Below are 21,755 nucleotides of genomic sequence, written 5' to 3' on the forward strand. Positions count from 1 at the left end.
AAAATTGCTAAATCTTCCTTTAGTGCCATATGAAAATAGATTTTGGATTCCTCAATATTGAGAGTAGTACAGCTTCTTGATTGGGTGACTGTGGAGATCTTAAGCATTACACCAAGCTAATCCCAAGCCTGTTCTAGAGGTGCTGTAAATCAGTTATGGAAATGTTTAAATTCATTCTGGTCACCGTTTATATTAAGGATACATTTATATATAGTTTAATAAAGGGTTAATACAAGATTAATTTGTGGTTTCAAGGTCCAGCAGGTCAATTGGCTGCTTAAAACTTTTGATAACACCTTCTACTAATGTGCTTATGACACTTCTTACACATGCTAGCATGTCTATAACATGATTATAGCATCTGTTAATCATTTATAAACTGTTTATAAATGCACTCCTAAGGTAAAGCATGACCCAAAGCCCTGTAACGATTCATTCAACTTGGGAACATATTAACGCTAAGCCTAAGCTTACAACTTCTGCCATATCTATCCTTCGGCTACTGCATGAGCAAAAGGAATCTGAAAAGAAAGTGAGAAGCTGATCTCTGTTTAAAAACGTCTGTGGTGTAAGCCTGGCCTCATCTGTCAACACATGGGAGAATGTGGCACTCTGCTGATGTACAAGTAGGTCTAAACCAAAGCCCACTGACGTCAAGGGAGTCTTTGCATTGACAGTGGTGGGTTTTAGGAAAGGCCCTTGACCGCCAGAGTGTTTGACAACTGTAGTTAATGAAACTAGCCCTGCTGACAGTACTGTAGCCCAAGAGGGATATTACTGTATAGCTTAAGAACTGGCCAAACATCTCCATTTTGGCAGAAGATTACTTCCTGTGGGAATCTGACTTTGTCGTCTCTAAAAAGGAAACCTCAGTCTTCCCGTTCCCCATCCCTTTTGCTCATGACGCCAGCCTGGATACCTTCTTCACCACTTTCTCCCACTTCCTTCCTGTATGACTAGAGCCCTACCAAATTCACGGCCATGAAAAACGGGTCACAAACCATGAAATCTGGTCTCCCTCTATGAAATCTGGTCTTTTTTGTGCTTTTACCCTATACTATACAGATTTCATGGGGGAGACCAGTGTTTCTCAAACTGGGGATTCTGACCCAAAAGGGAGTTGCAGGGGGGTCGCCCTTCTGCTCTGCCTTCAGAGCTGGGTGGCTGGAGAGTGGTGGCCGCTGACCAAAGGTCCAGCGCTGAAGGCAGCAGAGCAGAAGTAAGGGTGGCAAGACCACACCATGACATCCTTACTTCTTTGTTGCTGCTGGCGGTGGCTCTGCCTTCAGAGCTGGGCTCCCGGCCAGCAGCCTCTGCTCTCTAGCTGCCCAGCTCTCAAGGCAGTGCCACCCCAGCAGCCGCGCAGAAGTAAGGGTAGCAGTACCGCACCCCCACCCCATTACCTTGTGACATCCCCCACCCCGCACAACGCCTTTTTGGTCAGGACCCCTTCAATTACAACAGGGTGAAATTTCAGATTTCAATAGCTGAAATTGTGAAATTTACTATTTTAAAAATCCCATGACTGTGAAATTGACCAAAATGGACGGTGAATTTGGTAGGGCCCTACGTCTGACCCTATGCATGGGATTGCACTTTCTAAACCTGTTCAGGCAATAACCCTCTCCTCATTCATCTCCCTTCCTAAAAACCCACGTCAGTTGTGTCCTCCATGAGAGAAGAGAGAGTGGAGGGGAGAGCTGTTCTTCTCTAAAGGAACTCTCTGAGATGCGTGTTTACCTTACTGAAGTAACCCTGAGGCGGTATTATTGTAACTGCTCTCTTTCCCTCCCTTTTCATTTCTGTATTATCCCCACTGCATGTGTCGTGCCTGACTTTGGACAGTAAGCTTTTTAGGACAGGAACTGTGGCTTGAATTATTTCTGTGAAGTCCATAGCATGCCTTTGGGTGTTCAAAATAATGAATAATAATTCTCCTGTTCCCAGCATTTATTGTGCGTATTCTTGTAGTCCCTGCCTCTTGGCAAACATTAATCTGTAGTGGCACTAGGACTGCCTTGAGACTAATTCTTTCCTGCCCTGTGAGGCTCCATCCGTTCCCAGTGCTGACTGATGGCCTGCCACTACTTATTATTATATGCTAGCTTTGAGAGTTGTAGCTAGGAGACAGACAAATGGGACTGCGCTGTCGTTATTTTATTGTATTTACTGCGCCCAAATGTAGGATACGTGTGACCAAATCTTGCCAGCAACACCACCGTTCTACTGATAGCTTGTATGATATGATACTGACATGGTATTTGATAACGCTCTTTATATTTTAAACTTTTCTTACCTTGGAGCAATCTGAGATTGCCTGTGGGTTTGTGAGCTTCTCTAACTTTAACCCCTGAATTACTGGGATGGCAGTGTAGACAATCCATCACACACTCACATCTGTACAGCTGTACACATGTATAGTTTTAAAAATTTAAATGCTTTGTTTATTTAAAAAAAGCAGAACCCTAGGATTAGAGACTCTGGGGAAGATCCTGTGCACATAGGTGCTGCTGGAACTAGAATTGCAGGGGGTGTTGCCGTACCCCCTGGCTTGAAGTGGTTTCCATTATATGCAGGGTTTACAGTTTGGTTCAATGGCTCTCAGCACCCCCACTACACAAATTGTTCCTGCACCCCTGCCTTTGCACATAGCCTGTGGCAACGAAAGCTAATGCAACTCAAAATCTGGCTTCCTACATACAAGAGTTGGTGGGTTTCCAGGTCGTCACATTTAAATATCCGTTTCAAGGTGAAAACCAAGCTAACGTGATTTAGAAATGGTTAGCAATCACTTGTTTTCTATCAGTTGTCAGGTAACATAATGTTGGGGTGTCTGGAGGTGGTGCAGTCATGTGAGCCTGTCTTCGGACTGCAGTGTGATGTGCGTCTACGTAGATTTGAAATATCATAAACTATTTTTGTAAGGGACCAAATATGCCATTCTGCCACAGGTGGGGAACAAAATAAAACATGCAGACCAAGAGGGCTGGGGTCTGTGCAGAGGTTTTGCTCTGAATATCTTCTTATTGCAATAAGGAGAAAGTGAAAAGAACCGTTTTGCCTGAGCAGCAAATAAGATCTGTGTGGTTATTTAATCACTAATTTGCTGCGTTTCCTACACAGGAATGGGAACAGTTGAAAGATGCAGAAATACTGCATGGTATTTTTTGGCACAAATCCTTCTAGCCATGGAAGGCTGAACCATTGCAGTGCCCTGCAGCAGGGGAGGCTGGGAGGAGCACAAACCGAGCTCCCCAGAGCTTGAGGCTCATCAGGGGAGAAGACGGGATTGTGAGTGAGCTGGTGGAGCGTGACCCATTGGTCTGCAGAGTTACTAACCAGAAAGTCCGTGAAGTTTGGGCACAGGAGCTTAATCCCTGCCTCTGGTTCCTTGATCCTTAGGTTGGTCCCCCTCATACAATGTCTGTAGCTGGGGTTATGAATTTCACCCACAGTGAGAGAGATCTGTAACAGGAATCTGCCTGATGCCATTATGTGCACGCTGCAGTAATGTAACTCTGTGGCTGAACTTTTAAATCATAAAATATTTAGTCAATAGAGAGAAACATCAGGCTTGCAAAGGTCATTAACAATGACCATAGGCTTAGCCTGGACCTGCAGCAGCTTGAGTGGGATTCACAGATGGTATTTGTATGCATACCTGATTTCTAAAGCAGTAGCTACAATTAAGAACAGCTTTTTAATACAGTGTAAAGTAACCTAGATTTTGCTGTCTTTGTACTCCTGATACATACATGGTAATGTGCTCTAGTCACACGGGCATTGTTCTCTGCTAGAGACCAAACTTAATTTTTAAGACCATTTGTAATACAACCTATCAAAAACTCAAACAACTTGGTGTAAAACTTACAAACTGTATTTGTCCCAGAAATGATCCTGCTTTCAGCACATACCCAGCGTACACCCTTCTGGGACAAATTGACAAATAGTGTTTGGGAATGAAATCCTATTGAAGTCAAGTGCTGAATTTAGCTCTTCTGGTTTTAAATATTCTTGGTGTTGAGGGGGTATTTTTGTAGGGGGGGAAATATTATTTTGGAGACATTATTGCCTTGTCATAGTATCATAGCACAATTTGTGCAATAGATTGCAGAAATCCAGTGCCCCCCTGCGTTTTGCTGCTTGCATAAATGGTCCTGTATCCCAGGGACAGCAGCCTGAACTGATTCGATCCAGTTTCCTGCTCCTGGCAAAAGCCCACTTTGGAGTGCTGCTGTTTGAAACCATTGTAGGCAGAATTTTGCTGAGTTCTACTCTTCAGTTGTTGATTAGAGGACTCAGGAAGAAATTGAAGAACAAATCAAGGAGACGAGAGAGGAGGAAACTATCAAGGAATGTAACTGTTACAGATCAGTAGCTGAGGAGGAAATAACCTTTTGAAGTAAAATCTTTTCTTCCCTGGCTCTACACCAGAGAAACGTACAATTAATGCCCTGCATTCTGAAGATACTGCAGATTGGGTAGTGGTGGCTGTGTTTGAGTACCCTGTGGACAGATGCTGAATGCAGTGAACCGCTGTGAATGCGGGGAGGGGGAATGCTAACCTGTGAAGGGCCCTATTCTGTGTGGTGTTGAGTGCCCTGAACTCTGACTGAAGTCAGAGCAGGGCAGGCACTCAACACTTCACAGAATTGGGTCCATAATGTTCAGTCCCTTTTGGAAATTTCTGCAAGGTTTTGTGACTCATAAACACTTTGTTCTCATAACAATGGGAAACCGAGAATGTTGGCACAGGTCTGCCTGTGAGCATCTTTAGAAAGGAGAGCATTGATGACATTAGTATAATGGAATTTGATATGGTTACATGTATTCTTCTTATGTTCATAGTACTCAACTGATGACAAAGTGATTCCTGGTAAGTTCACTTAAGGAATTGCCCCGTTCAGAATATCCACCTGCAAATGCCTCCCTTTAAATTCAACATCTAACATCCTGTTTTTTGTTCTGGTCTTGGCTTGGAGCATTTGTGGGGGATCCTAGAGGGGAGAAAAACAACATCTTCTGTGGTGGTTTAAGAGCAGATTTAAAAGGAAGATCATTAAAAATGTAAAAGAATATGACGAAGGAAATGAGATACACACAAGCTGCCTCCTTTTCTGCTTATGTCACAGCTGTGCTGACAGTCCTTCTGTTTGCTTCTTTAGCTAAATCGGGGATAGATCCAAAGAAGGTGCAACATTAGCCAGGTGGAAGGTAAAATAATTACATTCCCAGGGGCTGCAAAAGTTCTGTCACACAATCATGCCTTCTGGCAGGAGACATTAGGACTGGATTTCAGTCACTTTAGCATCTCGTGATCAATAGCTCACTGCTATTGTCCTAAAAATCAATCAGAAGATAGTATTACACTGCTGTGCACATATGTTAGTGAGTTCTAATAGTATCCTGTTTACCATATCAGAATCCACTTTAAGAGGTGGGAATGCTTGTGTGTGCTTGTACAACTCATAGATAAAATACCGTATATTGTTCTTGGGTGCATATGTTAATTGGCTCTTGCTTGGTGTGTTTTTTAATGTCGACGTAGATGGGCTAATTTTTCCTTTGAATAAATGTCTGCAGGGAAGAACTTCAGGCACCAGACACTTTCCCTTGGGGTGCAGTGTGACTTAACGGATAGCGTACTGAATTGGGACTCAGGAGACCTGGGTTCTATTCCTGGCTCTGCCACTGACCTACAGGGTAACCTCAAGCAAATCACTTCCTCTTTGCCTCAGTTTTGCCATCTGTAAAATGAGTATAATGATACCACCTTTTTGTAAAGTGCTTTGAGATCTACTGACAAAAACTGCTATATAAGAGCTAGATATTATTATTCCCTTGGCAGTGGCCTGGGTCTGTATCAGAATGCCAAGGATCACCCTTTCCTGGTCTCTCCTTGCCTCACCCCCTTATCACAGCCACCAGGATTGGGATAGGGGTTGTGCAGTGATGTTCCTTAAGCCTGTTGGTAGAGCTCTGTGTCGCATTGCAGATATCTGGGGCTAGATTCCTTGCTGGCATAAACAGGGATGCAGCTTTGAACCTGCAATGGAGTTGCTTACTCTAGTGATGAATTTTGGCCCCTGGGCTCTACATTTAAAGTCCTAATGTCTCACTTGCTCCACCGGTCAAGAGAGTGCAATACCACCACAGTATTCCCACCCCTCTCTGGCCAGGGAGCAAGAGCCCTGGACCAACCATTCAACTCTGGTTTGCTGCATGGCAGTCAAAAAGTACTCCCATTAGGCAGCTGGGCTGAGTATGAATTTTCATTAATTTCTGCGGGATAAATGTGTTCTGATTACAGGACTACAAACCAAAGTACAACTTAGAATACTGTGTTTCTGTCAAATGAAAATGAAAAAACAAATTTGAGGTGGTAGGGGTTTTTTCTTGTTGTTGTTTTTTCGGTGTGTTTGGTTTTTTGTTTTGTTTTTTAAATTAAAATTTAGGTGGGTAGTCTGTAGTGTGAAGAGGTTTAGTAGCTTTGGGTTGTTTTTATTAAAGCGTTGCTGCTTAGTCATCCATCTGTTTATTCAAGAGGTCAGAGGGTCATTTTTTAAAACCTTCCCTAAATCAGTACGGCACAAAATCCTATGGTTTATTGATGTAGGCCCCAGTTCAGCATGGTACTCAAGCCCGTACCTGACTCCAAGCATGTGGGTAGTTCTATTTGACTTCATTGAGATTATTCACATGCTTAAAGTACTTACATACCTAGCTGAACCAGGGTCTTGTAGATCACGCTACTGCAAGGTGCTGAGTACCCTTAACTCTCATTGACTTCAGTGGGAATTGAGGGCGCTCAGCACCTCACAGGGATTTGGCCTATACCACCTTGAATATATGTAGCACTGAAGACTAAGAAGCAATAACAGTAAGGGATAGGGTTTTTGTCCTGAAGGGCTTTATCTGTATGGACACAAATAGGGCTTTCAAATGTTGTGACTTGTCAGCAAAATTTCACCTTTTGTTTTAATAAAGTCTTAAGTGAGATTTAAAGATTTGTTCTTGACTTTTTTCCCCCAAAAAAGAAGTCTTGGATAATGGTTGGAGAACCTGTGATTCATATGCCTGTAGTGTTTGTTTTATTTACCCATTTATTCCTAGATCTCCTGTCACCGTTATAGGTAGGTGCTTTCCGTACCATCTAGTTTTCATTCTCAACTCACTTGTTGGCTCAACAAGTGATTTGGGGTCCCATGGGGAAATTGCCTTCAGTAACCACTGAACCAGAAAGAAAGGGGGGAAATTCATAAAGAAAAGATTAAAGGGAAATATTCAAGTCCCACGTGGATTTTGATCCGTGTTCATAGAATCTAAACATCTAGTCCATCTTCCTGCTAACATAGGGTTGTGTGCTGTTATAAATTTTACAAATGGTTTTATTCTAGTTTTTAAAATATTCCAAGCATCTGGGCTTATGCTTAGGGCCTGCCAAATTTATGGTCCACTTTGGTCAATTTAATGGTTATAGGATTTTAAAAATCATAAATTTTCTTATTTCAGTTATATAAATCTGAAATTTAACGGTGTTGTAATTGTAGGGACCCTGCTCCCAAAAGGAGTTGGGGCGGGGGGGGGTCACAAGGTTACTGGAGAGCTGGGCAGCTGGAGAGCTGTGGCTACTGGCCAGGAGCAGCGCAGAAGTAAGGACAGCAAGATATGGTATTGCCACCCTTACTTCTGCGCTGTTACCTGCAGAGCTGGGTCCTCAGTCAGCAGCCGCCACTCTCTAACCACCCAGCTCTGAAGGCAGCAGTGCAGAAGTAAGGGTGGTAATACCATATCATGCCGTCCTTACTTCTGCGCTGCTGCTGGCTGTGGCTCTGCCTTCAGAGCTGGGTGTCCAGCCAGCAACCTCTGCTCTCTAGCCATCTAGCTCTGAAGGCAACACAGAAGTAAGGGTAGCAATACCACATGCCCCTAAAATAGCCTTGTGACCCCCTTACAACTCCCTTTTGGGTCAGGACCCCCAGTTTGGGAGATGCTGGTCTCCTCCCGTGAAATCTGTATCGTATAGGGTAAAAGCACACACAAGACCAGACTTCACGGTCCGTGACATGTTTTTCATGGCCATGAATTTGGACAGCCCTACTCATGCTGATTCCCTGGGAAGACAATTCTACAGTCACTTAGAGCTTCATGTCAAGAAGTGTTTCAAAACTGTTGGGTTTTTTGTTTTGTTTAGGTACCGGAAGTGGTTCCCTTTCTCATGCTATCATCAGGACAGTGGCTCCAACAGGGCATCTGTACACAGTCGAGTTCCACCAACAGAGGGCAGAGAAGGCGAAGGAGGAGTTCCAGGAGCATAAAGTAGAACACCTGGTTACAGTGAAGAATCAGGATGTCTGTAAAAACGGGTTTGGGGTCTCGAATGTTGCAGATGCAGTGTTCCTAGACATTCCGTCACCGTGGGAAGCTATAGGACATGCAAAATCAGCATTAAAAATTGAAGGTATCTTCTCTTGTGTACATCGATCTGTATTTGTGTGGGCATGGGGTGCATGGTTTCTGCCTTTGAGCCTACATGTTAGGGGTATCCCCATTCTGTTGTGTGATCTCCATTCTGATGTCAAGTGTGGTTTTCTTTTTCTCAGACTACAAAAAAGTCTTCACATTTACAGAGAAAGATTTAGCAGAAGAAAAACAACGTTCTCCCACAGGTTTCTGTGACAGCTGCTGCAGCTGTCATGTGCCACATATAAAAAGCTTTTGAACCTCTGTCAAGCATATTCTAACAGTTCCAAGAGTGTGTGGGAAGAACTAGTAACATAACTGACGAAAGCAAATCTCTGACATTTCACTGAAAAGGTGCGTGTGGTTTTGGGTCGGAGAGATTCAATAAACAGCACGTATATAATCCCTGGAGAGAAGTGGTTTTACTTAAGCATGCTCACTTACTTTCTTTCTCTATCCTACCCCTTTAGAGTTGGTGGGAATTTTGTCATGACGTCAATGAGAGTGGGACCCTAGGGCTTTTCTTCATGGGAAAATTTTACCTGTTACACTGGTACAGTTATACTGATATAAGCTCCTGCATGAACACTCTTATTCTGGTATAAGCAATATAACGTAAACTGAATAAAGCCACTGTTATACTGGAATAAGTGTATTAGACCAGTCTTTGTTGGTTTACAGCAGCAGTTCTCAACCCGTGGGCTGCTTGTAGCCAAATCAGCACACAGCTGCGGCCCATGTGACATCCTCAGGGCTATACAAGTGGTGTAAATATATTGTGTGGATGCGGCCCACATAACAGATAGAGAGCTGCATGTGCTGCCCACAATGGTAAATAGGTTGAGAACCACTGGTTTACAGTCACACCTTAGCTTATAACAAAAAAAACCATTCCTGTGTAGACAAGGCCTTGGATGAGTTGTGATGTCCTTACCAAATGCTCTAGTTTAGCCACAGAGAGAGTTCTCCTAATCAAGAGTCTGTTCCTGCACAATGCAGAGCACCCCTTGCTAGAGCCCTGATTCAGCAAGGGACTTAGTTGATCACATGCTGAAGTCCATTTCTGTTCATTAAGGCACAGAAAAATGTGTCTAATTTGAGGTACGTTCTTAGGTCACATTTAAGGCAAGGGGACTTTAGCATGTACTTAAAATTCAGCACATGTTAAGAACCTGGCTGATTCAGGGCCTATGTGTGGAGTTCCCTCAGCTGCCACTGAAAAATTTCTAACAGTTTGCCAAAAGCAACATAGACTTTAAAATTACAAACAAACAAACAAACAAAATCCCATAGTGTCCTGTGCTTGCAAGGGTTACAGCTGTATTCATAGCTGCTTCCAGTGTCTGCTGAGAGAGAAACTAATTCACACTGCGCTGTGTAATGCCCTTCCCATGCTCAAATTATCTAATCCAGTGAGCATAATACTCAGCTGACCCCTCGGTTCAGATGAAGGAGCTGCATTGCGCAGTACAACTTGAATTATTTAGCCAGTATATGTTGAGACTGCTAAGTAGCCATGCTTGAGCCTTTCTAGGCTTAGAATCCTTGGAACATTCCAGGGTTTGAGATCCTGGAAAGCTGATTTATTTATGTAGATCTGGAGCTATGCCTTATTGCGTGCTGTAATGTAGCATCCACTTACCCCGTGCAAAGTAGAAAAAATGTCATGTGGTTGCTTATAGGTTTCTGTGTATTACATACCAGTAGAAAGGCAAAATTGTCAATCCCCATTTGTAGTTAGGATCATTGTAAACAAACCACAGTACCTGAGAACTGACAGTGCTCTAAAGGTATGTCTATACAGCACACTAAGCCTGGATCAGTGGCGTCTGGGCTTGTGGACTCGGTGTTTCTAAGCCCGCTCTTGAGTGTCCAAACTGCTTTGTAAACTTGGGTTTACAGTTGTGGGACCTGGGTTTCTCATCCATGCTAATGTGTGCATGCTGCACTATGCAGACCTTCTGACTTGGGTCTGTAGCTTGTGCTACGTCCACACTGGCAGGGCTTGGACTTGAGGCACAGCAATACTTAGGCTCTGACACCATTTCCCCACCCCCCACAATGTTCTAGGAGCCAGGTCCTGAGCGTTTGCTGACCTGAGGCAGACTGATTTGTGTGTGGATGGAACGGGGGCTGGGACTCAAACCTGAATCCGAGCCCAGACTTAGTGTGCAGTGTAAACATACCTTAAGACTCATCATTTGGGTTTTGTGCCAGCTTGTTGTGCTGAAGATTGATTTATGCTGCAATATGAAGTAGCTTTTCCATTATCAGTGATGAAAATCTATTACTTTTGTGGGTATAGTACAACTAGAAACAATGGTGATTATTTATATATTTTGGAAAGCTAAAAAGTGCTAGCAAGGTGAGTGACAACCCCCAACAGAATATTTGAAGGTGCCTTTTGTTTGGCTGATTTCACATAATCAAAAGCTATTCTGCAGTGGGAATACTGGGTACACTTTAGAGTCTTTACTCACCTAAACTCTCAGTGATGAGCTGAAGGTAATGATCATTAGAGAAAATGCATTCCCACACATCCCTCCCTATGTGTGGTCACATATAAGCTATTCATAAAGGAGATTTTATTCTAAGTAAGATTGTCACAATGCATAATATAAAAATTACAACAATGCTGTTGGATACTAGTCATTTTATTTCTTAAAGTCTTAAGAACATATGCTTAAAATGAAGACTGGAATAAGCAGACAACTCTTGGACAACACCATTTTCTGGTCTCCTCCTTAAAAAAACAAAACACAACAAAAACAGGTTTCAGAGTAACAGCCGTGTTAGTCTGTATTCGCAAAAAGAAAAGGAGTATTTGTGGCACCTTAGAGACTAACCAATTTATTTGAGCATAAGCTTTCGTGAGCTACAGCTCACTTCATCGGATGCATAGATCTTCTGTATTTTCCACAGTATGCATCCAATGAAGTGAGCTGTAGCTCACAAAAGCTTATGCTCAAATAAATTGGTTAGTCTCTAAGGTGCCACAAGTACTCCTTTTCTTACAACAAAAACAGTATTTGTAATAAAAATAATACTCTCCTAGATAAGAGCTAACTTTTAGAGTACATGGTCAACAAAGCCTTAAGTATTTATTTTTCCTCCTCTACTCAGTCCCAAGCTCTAAATATCTGTAGTTCATTATTTTCATAGGCTGAAGGTTAATAGTCTTGTTTAAAGGATACATTTATCACTCATGATTGTCCTGGCCTCCCAATTAAAGCACTGCTATATTGTAGAGAGCTCAGAGGATAAAATGGCCAGTGGGTTTGTGGCTCGAAGGCCCTTATTTGTTGTTAATGGTGGGCTCTGTGCCCATTCAGACTCCTCTGCACCTTAGCTACATCCTTCTCACTTTTCATACTTTCAGCAAAAAACATTGCCTTCTAATATCTCAGTGACTCAGCAGTGCGTCACTGCCGTCTTGCTTCCATTCCCAGATCTGTGCTCTTTTCTTGGCAGCATCTGCTGATTGATGGTTTTTCACAGTAATGGCGGCTGTTCACAGTGTCTGACCTTGATTTTTGGCAAAGATCTTATTAACTTCTTCAGGCTGAATCAAAAAAACAAAGCTAGAAATCTGTCACTATAGCGCCATAATTTAACAAAAATAACCTGATTGTATATAGTTCCTAGATATTCTGGAACTCGTTACTTACAGAAAATTAACAGCTGAATAGTGTTGAACCAAAGCTTTCTAATATTAATTTCCCAACCTCCTTTCCCTCCATCGTAAATGTTATCCAGTGCTTTCAAGGCTGCAGAAGACTAGACAGAAGCTTGCTTCTATAATTGTGTTCATGCAGACTTTTAAATTTTCTTGTAATGATGCATGCAAAGTGCAGCTGTATGTTCAGTGGGTTTTACTCAAGATCCTTGTCTTATAAACCAATTGTTGAGGCTGCTTAGATCAATAGTCTCAGTACTGAACTTATAGAAACAATCCCTTTTTTTGTGTGTGTGTGCGTGCAGTGTTAACCCTTTTATCCAGACTTTCTGCTTCAACTTAAATGTCGTACACCCATTAATTAAAAGAGAGAAAATTGCACAGTTACTCTTAAGATATCGACTGAGGCAGATGACACAGTGTTAGCAGGTTAGCCTATTGTGGTGCTTGGCCAGGGCAGGTAATTGGTCCACTGAGGTTATGCCTTGTCAGTGAAAGGTTCCTCTGAAAGTCTTCCTCTGAGGGCTTATGTCTGTTCCTCTACCTAAAATACAGTACAACTCCGATGCTCTGCACTTCATCAGAGTATTCTTTCTTTTTCTTCCCAAGAACTTTGTTTTCTTTGTTCAAAATAGGTTTAAAACAGGGCTTTTGCTCCTATTTTTCCCCAGCACGACAATATAGAATGTTGTGTTGTAATCATTGTCTGTGAGGCCAAATTATTCTCTCAGACAGCATCTATAAAAATATTACATAATCCCTCCCAACAGGCCTGTGAGGAGGGTAAGGAATTATCTGCACTGGGCTTACCTCAGCTTTCAGTTTTAAAGAACCTTCAGTGTACATTGTTTCCACCATGCGAAAGGTTTCACTGACTTTCTTTCCTAAGCCTCATAGATTATTCATGGTCCCCTGCCTACAGCCATCTAGGGTTGGCCAAGGGAGAAGTGAAAACCATGCCATGGGTTTTTCCCAATTTGGGAGTTGGTGAGGAAGACTCCTGACCAGACTGTGGTGGGGAGAAGAACTCATTTACGTAAGGACTGATGCTAATAGTAGTAGGGTTTGCTGCAAGCTCCCTCCCAGCTGGTCACCTGCAATTGAGCTGATTCCTCTACTGGGCAGTCACTGTGAACTTGAGTCACAGAGGACTTGTCTACACTGGTTAACCTCAAGTTGATTACTTGCCAATTAACTAGAGGTTGCTAACATGTTTTTACAGGCTAGTACAGACACTCTTGGCCATTATAAATACTGAAGACCTTGTCATTGTGGTATCTGAGCACCTTGCAGTCTTTTATGGGTTTATAATCATAGCACCCCTGTGAAGTAGGGAAATGCTGTTATCCCCATTCTACAGATGGGGAACTGAGGCACAGAGCACCTAAAAGACTTGCACAGGGTCACACAGAGAGTCTGTGGCAGGGCAGGGAATTAAATCTAGCAGACAAGCACCCTAACTGGAAGACCATCCTCCCCCAGGGCACGCTTTCGTCGCCACATAAGTTTGTTCCAGGATCAACTACAAACATTGCTCCCTGGAATAAACCTTTGTAGAGGGTCAGAGCTAGCCTTTGCAAATGTGTTAGCTGCCTTGAATTAAACAGCAATCTATTAACTTGAGGTTAAAAAACCATATAAACAAAGCCACAGGGGGGAGGCTGTAGTGTGAGAGGCTATATGGTCTAGTGGGTCAGGCACAGGATGGAGAACAAGAGTCTCCTGCATTCTACTCCTAGCTGTGACACAGCCTTCCTCTTTGGCCCTGGTCAAGTCCTATAGCCTTCCGGCCTTAGTTACCCCATTTGTAAAACAGGTATTCTACACACTTCACAGGGATGTTGTGACACTTAGTGATTACAAAGCCCTACATAAGCGCTCAGATTCAGCAGACTCCACATACAGCCCCACAGTAGGTGGGAGCCTCACAGCAGCGCCAATCCCACAGCTGTGGACGTTTCTTAAAATACAGGTAACTATGTACGAACCACAGGCCCAAGCAGTTGAGCTATGCTGCTCCTACAGCAGGAAACGGGGATGGAACAAACCTGAAATACCCCCCCACACAACCCCTCAGGCCAGCCTTGCACACAGTGGTGCAATAACAGCTGACTCTTATCCAGTGCCTTTGGGGAATGCACCCACCCCCAAAAAATATTAAAGCCAGGTCTGCGGAAAATTATACATAAAACTCTAGTTAACAGGCTGGCAAATGATTCAGTGAATATTTTCTGAAGCAAGAGATCTTTCATTTTCTCTGACAGCCGGACCCTCTAATTTCATTGCATCACCCGCGTGCACACTTGCTTAAAGGACATCCTGTCCCGCATTGGAAATGCCATATTTTTAGTGTCCTACTAGCACAGAGTAAATGCCATAGTGATGCTTTTCTGTGACACTGCTGCCTTGCCCCCACAAGCTATTGGTGCCTGGTTTGTTTGTGTTTCTGGGATCCTTGTAATTTAACGTTCTTATTGTGACACTACACTGAAATCCCAAAACACTGTGAATTTTGTTCTTTTTTCCTAAGAAAAATAAAATGACATATTGCGTCTCCTACATCACAGAATCACTTTCAAAGTTCAGAATAATTGGCCCCTTCATGTGGAACTTAATGGTGCTTTGCTAACTCCAGATGCTCTGCTCATAATCTTGCAGAACACATCAGTGACAAACCAACCTAGTAGAGCTCCTATATCTAGAAGAGAGAACCTGCAAAAGACAAGAGTGCATACTTTGTGTTTATATTATGTATCCTTTTGAATATTAAATGTGCATTAGAATTCTTGTGAAAGGGAGGGAGGGCATTGCCAGTTTTTCTTTTTTAACTGGGGCAATATCTAGAAATACCAGCTCAGAATTTTAGCAAAATTCCTCTTGACTGCAAGGAGATGTTCATCATTGCTCAGGCAAATAACCAAGAGCCAAATTCTGCTCTGCTCTATTTCAGTGTAAATTTGGAATTACTCTTGAAGTCAGCAGAGTTACTCTAAGTTTTCACTTAAGTGACCGAGAACAGACATTGGCCCTTACAAAGGATGTCAGGATGTGTCCCTTCATTATTAATTAGATGTCTGTCCAGTGCTTTGAACGTACAAAGCACTATGCAGGTGTCAAGTATTATCTCTTACCCCCACCCCCTTTTTGTATCTCTCTCTCTCTAATCTTTCCAACCTGAGCTGTGCTTTGACTTCTGTAAACTCTCAATCCCCTACTTATTTATAGTGGCAGCCAGCCACCCTATGGGCTCATCCCCAGCCTACAGCCTCGTGAGATTTAACCTTTGCGTTAAACATTTCCAACAAATTCACTACCTGTAACATGAAGGGGGGGGCGCTTTCATACAGATTCATTATTCTCTTTCCCTCAGCTGTAGTACTTGTCAGATGCATTATACATGAATAAACATACATTTTTAGACAGCGCCTCAGATCAAAAAGCTCACACAGATTCCCAATGTGAGCAGGATTAATCTCAGATAATTACTCTATCAATTTATGATGACACACAGATCTCATTAAACAAATTTAGTAGCAGTAGATTTTCTCAAAGGAAAGCACTCAAATGAGCCAAACTCAGTTACGAAGTTTCAGCTTTTGGGTCCAGTCCACCCCGGTTGTTCAGAATCAGAGCAGTGTGCATGCAAGCGAATGGGGAGCCTGTGTCTTTACTCCATTTATGAAGGACTCCTCAACGTGGCAGAACAAAGTAAAGCAAAGTCCAGTCTCTTAAACTCTAAATGCCTCCCTGTTTAAAGGACAACAGGGCTCATAAGAACTGTGAATGCTGGAAACTAGATTTACATCTTTTATGACAACTGTAATGTACCCAGTGTTGCATAGCTGATAATCCAAAGGGTATGACGCACAATGCAACCCACTGTCGGGGGAGTTCAAAACTATCCATCCCCAGCACTTCCATAACTTGATGTGGCGGGGGAAGCCTTTCGACCTCTGTCCTATCAGCAAGCCTCATTTCCTTTCTTAAGCTGAGCCAGTTTTCAGATGAGCAGTTATGTGTCTCAAGCGCCAGTGTTTTCCCTACTGCAGAAATACCACGTCAATCAGACCTTCTCAGTCTTTCATATTGTTTCCCTCCACCCCTCAAATCTCTTATTTGCTTGCAGAATGGTAGCCTAAATCCCTTCCAGCCTTTCACTAAGCTCCACTGAACTCCCCCTAAGCAAGTCCAACATCATAAAAGTCAAATCTGTCCTGCTGGCTGGTCTGTACAGGAAAAAGTATGTGGGACCCTTCTCCCAACTGGTAGAAGACTTAAAGCAAGATGCTTTGTGGTTACTGCACCTAGGCTTCTTTTTAGGTGTATTATCGGGTACACCTTCTATTTAATAACAAGAGGACACAGGTAATCCAAAATAGGTAGAAAAACTGAAAACAACACACAGGTTCTTATACCACCTTCATGACTGTAATATCTGCACGCCTTCCCATAGTGCACTAAGCAATGTGACCCTTGTTCTGCACTTCCCTTCTGCATGTTATCTTAGTTACTTCAAACACGTTCTTCCTTTACCACCAGGTGGTTTGAACACACGATTTGTGTAATCCCCCTGCTCTCTAAACAGTCTAGCGTGTGGGCGGTCAGTGTTTGTTTTGGTAATCATGACCAAATTTGGTATAGACATTCTGTGGTCAGCTAACCACCCCAGGAAACAAAAATGCATGTTGTTGTGGTTTCAAGGATTGATAAGAATTGCCAGTGACCAGGGTTGCAACAGCTGCTTGCAGGCTTCATCTTTTTGGCAAGTAATGTGGATTTGTGTATCTAAAGCCATCGTGAAATCTTCGGAGTCCAAATAAATCAGCAGAATCTTTACTATAAATGTAAAGCACTTTTGCTTTGTTGCTTAAACCACCAAAAAAGAAAAGACTGAATGAAGCACTAGTAGAACACGGATTTCTCTGCAACTTCTTTCTCTGAAGACAAAGAGTTGATTGTGAAATGACATTTAACTAAGTTAGACACTTGTTTGGTTTCCTACACAATGAGAATGTAATGTCTTTCTTTACAACATGCATATATCATACTAGCTTTCTAATTATATAACAGAAATTCCCCTCCCAGCTTCTCCTCTTTGCAGTAATGTCTACAAAGACTAGTTGTCTTCCCCCCCAACCCCAAAAAACTCCTGTCCGCTTCAGAGTAATTTTGATTGCCACGCAGGTTAATCCATATAACATCTTGTTTCATTGGTATTAGCTGTATGGATGTGCAACTAAATTGCAATCATCAGTTTTTGTGGATTACACAGCATCCCAAAGTCACTTTTGCAGGTGATTATTTGATTTGTTTTTTTTAATTGTGACTTCGGGGAATTGCTTGACAAAAGGCTGCTTTGTTTTGAAGATGTGTGATAAGTACCATTGACAAGGAAGACTCTATTAGAAGGCTAAAATAAAATCCAATCTGAAACCTATTTACTGCAGAATGGATTAATGGTCACGGAAAGAATTCTCCCCCAATTACCATCCGGCACATCATTGCTGCACAGTGACCGGGGCATTACAGCAGCTCTTGCATTCAAACCTGACACGGTCTTTTTTTAGATCTGTAGCTTTAAAAACAAAAAAAAAAAAGTCATAAACCAGTCCTTGTGTGGGACCAGTTTAGCCTCTATTTTTAGCAGGATGCTTTGCTGTCAAATACTTGGGTTCTTTAACTGCTTACATAACTGTGCTTAGGAGGTTTGCCTGGATTAGTAGACGTGGCGCATGAGAGAGAGAGAGAGATGGGAAGGAATGCAAAGCAGATCGATATACATCTGAAAATATTATAGCTTCAGCTTTTGTGTTCTTCCATCATTCCTCTCCCCCGATATAAATTTTCAGGAAGGTCAGTTGCATCATGGGACATTACATTATGGGTGAGACCACATGACCTGGATTTATGGTAGACAGTGTCTCTATAATTCTTTGATCTTATTTGGCTGTGGCTTTTTTAGAGTAAATCTGAATCGTTCTATTCCCAGCTGTAAAGGTGACATTGGGGCTAATGAAAAGATGGGGAGAGGGGCTAAAAATACTCAGTATTTAAAAGCAAAGGCTGGGGGGTGCTTCAATGGGAAGGAAAGTAACAGTATATAATTTGAAGTCTTGTCTTGTAGTGCAAAGGTTTTGATGCATATGCCATGAAGCTGCCTGATCTAACAATCAGTAAGCCCACACAGGGTTGCCTTTTACAATGTGTTTTGAATTTAATACTCAGGAGACACGAGAAGAGCTTGCTTGACTAGAAGGGTGAAGCTTTAATAACACTCCATCTATGGACTAGAGATTACTTTATTCTGTCTACACATACCATCTCTGTCTCAAATAAACACAGCCAGTTTTGTGTGTGTGTGTGTGTGCTTGTATTATAAAGGCAATGCTGTAATGTGGAGCAGAGTTAGAAACTAACTTTCATCTTGTGCATGAGTTAACTTCAGTTTAGTGCATCAGTCCAGGGGTCATATGTGTTGATTCCAAGAAAATTCAGCAGTCTGAAGTGATCAGCTCTACAGCCGAACCATGAATTAAAATAATGGACAAGTGTGTATTCCAAAAATGGATTAATCTGTCATCATATTTGTACTTATAAAGTGGGCTGAAGCATCTTGTAAAATCATCTTGTTAGTCTCTAAGGTGCCACAAGTCCTCCTTTTCTTTTTTGTGAATACAGACTAACACGGCTGCTACTCTGAAACCTGTCATTTTTATGTTGACTTTTTAAATGGCATAGTTATCTCCTTGGAGATCTTTATCTCTTAGGCATATTCGGTCTTTTAATTATGTATTTGCACTGTACTAAGAGTTATGCTTTGCATAACTGAGAGAATTTGGCTAAGATTAATTAAGTTGTTGTTTTCCTCTCTCCCACGCTGCCTATCTTATTTTGTAGGTGGACGCATCTGCTCCTTCTCCCCTTGCATTGAACAAGTTCAAAGAACCTGCCTGGCTATGGAAGAACATGGTTTTACTGAGATTAACACTTTGGAAATTCTGCTTCGAGTATACAATGTTAGGACAATTAGCTTGCAAATCCCTGACCTTGGAAAAGCAGCCGAGGATAATTCTAGCACTGGGTTTGACAGCAGCAACCAATCAAATCAAGGTGGCTTATATGGTATTCTGCAGCAGGGAACTGCCCAGTTTAAAAGTGGTGTGCCACTCAAGGAAATGGTGGGTCATACTGGATATCTGACCTTTGCTACTAAAAGTCTATTTTAGCATACTTTGGGTTTGTTTGTTTTTTAAGGTCATCCAAACTTTTACTCGTCAGGGAATTCCATATATAGTCAGATCCATTTGGAATATGCTTTGTTTAAATAACACATGAGCACTAACCAGCCCAGCATAGACAGAAAGTTGAAGGTCTGGAACAGCACTCTGTTTCTGTCAGAGAGGAAAGATAAATTAATAGCTAATGGCAATTCATTGGAATTTGCAAAATAAAGCCACTTGCTGATAAGTTTTGTTTAAAATTGTCTGTTTTCTTTTTACTTTTTGCAATCCTTTCTTGATTTCCCCACCCTCATCAGACACTGTTTGGGGGGTTTTGTTTGGTTGGTTGGTTTTTGCTTAAGTTATTTAGTATTTATGTCATTCTTTGGATCTTTGGAAAGATCCTCATTGACTCATTTTAGATGCTGAAGTTGTGAGCTCAGACAGCAGTCACATTGAGCAGTCACAGAACGGGTGTTTCCCTGGAACAGTATTTGGCTGCACAGAAGATTATTTGCAGTGTGTTCAAGAACATGGTTTCTTTCTCCCATCCCAAACTGGCATCTAGTAATCAGATAGATTATACTGAAGTCTCACAAGCATGGTAACTGTTGGATCTGGTTTATAAGAATATATTGGGAACATCATTATAGAGGCTTCAGCCACGGTGGCTCATTCATACTAAAATCTTACGATTGAGCAGCTGCTTTCACTTTTTGTAAGTCATGTGTTTTAATGTTACTTAAACACCACTTTGTAAGCAATGTGTCTGAGTTCTGTTGTTTTTTGTTTTTTACTTGACCCTGCTACAACTGAATGATGGAAAAATCACGACTGGCAGGATTTATCTCTTAATAAATTGTAACAGTGATGTAAATGTAGTAAAATCATAAATCTTCATTAGCAGTAATTTACTAGACCACTTATTATTTGGTCTCTTATATAAAGCTGGTTGGTGTGGTTGATCTATTTTGAACCTCAGATTAAATTTTGTATTTACGGATTTAAAATTATTGTACATATTTCTGAGACTCTACATGCCTCTTTCCTTTTTTTTTTAATAAAGTATCTATTATGTTCTTCTCAGCCATGGTAATATCTCTCTGCTCATTGCTTCCCTGTATGTTGTATTTTCTGCAAAACAAAATACATTGGTCCATGCTGGGCATGTTCTTTTTATATTGCAAACTGCTGTATGAACATTTGAACCCGGTTTCTCTGTGTTCTTGACAAAAATAAACAAAGCTAAGCTTTTAACGTGTCACAGCAGAACACTAATCTGTAATGGTTAAAGAAAGTTCAACCAACCAGGACAGCACAGATAAACGGTTGAGCAGATTAAAGGCAGAAAGCAAGTCTGTTTAATTCAATCTGTTGTAAGAAGTTCTACAGATGTAGCTTTCCTCCTGAAATGATATGATTCTATTCTCTATGAATGTTAATGGCCTTGGAGGAAGCAGTAGGTGGGTTGCTATACCATTCGCTTAGATATGTAGTTATAGAGTGAGTGAGTCTGTGTGCGTTTTTAAACGCAGAGCTATTGAAGTAATGCTCAGGACCTAACTTAAACCAGAAAAGACCAGAGAAATGCCAAGTTAAGACTGCCAGCCTGTCCTTACCCTACCTTGTTGAGCAGAGGTAGTGCTGGGTCTCTGAACAGTGACAAGGTTTACATTCCACGTGTGCTGAAATACCTGGGACCGACAGGGTGAGTTAAGAATGGGATTCTAGGATCCAAATTATTTCTTTGATACAGATATTTTTAATGACTTAACATTTAAATTAGAACAAAAAAGGAAAAAGCCAAGTTTCAGTCCCACAAGCAGACTTGAAATGGAAATACTGAAGGCCCTTATAGAGTGACAACCAAGCTTGGCTCTGTTATATCCTGATCCAAAGTCCCTTGAAGTCAACCATAGTCTTGACATAGACTTTACAGATCATTGATTTGGTCCCATATTGAAGAAGAGCAAATATTCCAGCAGAGGAGAATGATCTTCTCTACCTTTAAGGTGCTCTAATGGTAAAAGGCCTTTGTGTTTCAGATACCAACCACATTAATTCTTGGAAAGCCAGGTCCAGCCCCATATCCCTTCCTGCTGTCCTTTATGCTGAAGGAAGTAGAGAGAATTCAGCATAGCTTCCACTGATAAGGGGCTGTGTAACTGGATATCCGCTGTGCAGCGAGGAACATCCCTAATTTAAACACCTTTATGATCTCCCTTATTATAAACTTCTTTTAACACTCAGTGCTGCCAAAGCTATGTCCAGCCTCCTGTTCTGGGTAAGTCTGACTGGTGTCACCTTGTTTATGTCCCACACATTGTGGCTCTGATGTCCATTTTGAATCCATTTTTAGTCTTCTGTCTAAAACGAAAGGTGTGTTCATTCCTCGT

General features: G+C 41.8%; 1 protein-coding gene across 3 annotated transcripts in view; it reads left to right on the forward strand.

The window, feature by feature from the left end:
- Window positions 1-20,419, forward strand: part of TRMT61A (tRNA methyltransferase 61A) — a 37,049-nt gene extending 16,630 nt beyond the window's left edge. For all 3 annotated transcript variants that reach the window (XM_073349754.2, XM_073349753.2, XM_073349752.2), the window contains exons 3-4: window positions 8,195-8,461; window positions 19,037-20,419. In XM_073349754.2, coding sequence (XP_073205855.1) covers window positions 8,195-8,461; window positions 19,037-19,365 — 596 coding nt within the window. In that variant the 3' untranslated portion in view covers window positions 19,366-20,419. The remainder of the gene's footprint in view (window positions 1-8,194; window positions 8,462-19,036) is intronic.
- The last annotated feature ends 1,336 nt before the right edge of the window (window positions 20,420-21,755 follow it).

The sequence above is a fragment of the Lepidochelys kempii genome, chromosome 6 (genome assembly GCF_965140285.1).
Source record: "Lepidochelys kempii isolate rLepKem1 chromosome 6, rLepKem1.hap1, whole genome shotgun sequence".
In the NCBI taxonomy this organism is placed as follows: Eukaryota; Metazoa; Chordata; order Testudines; family Cheloniidae; genus Lepidochelys; species Lepidochelys kempii.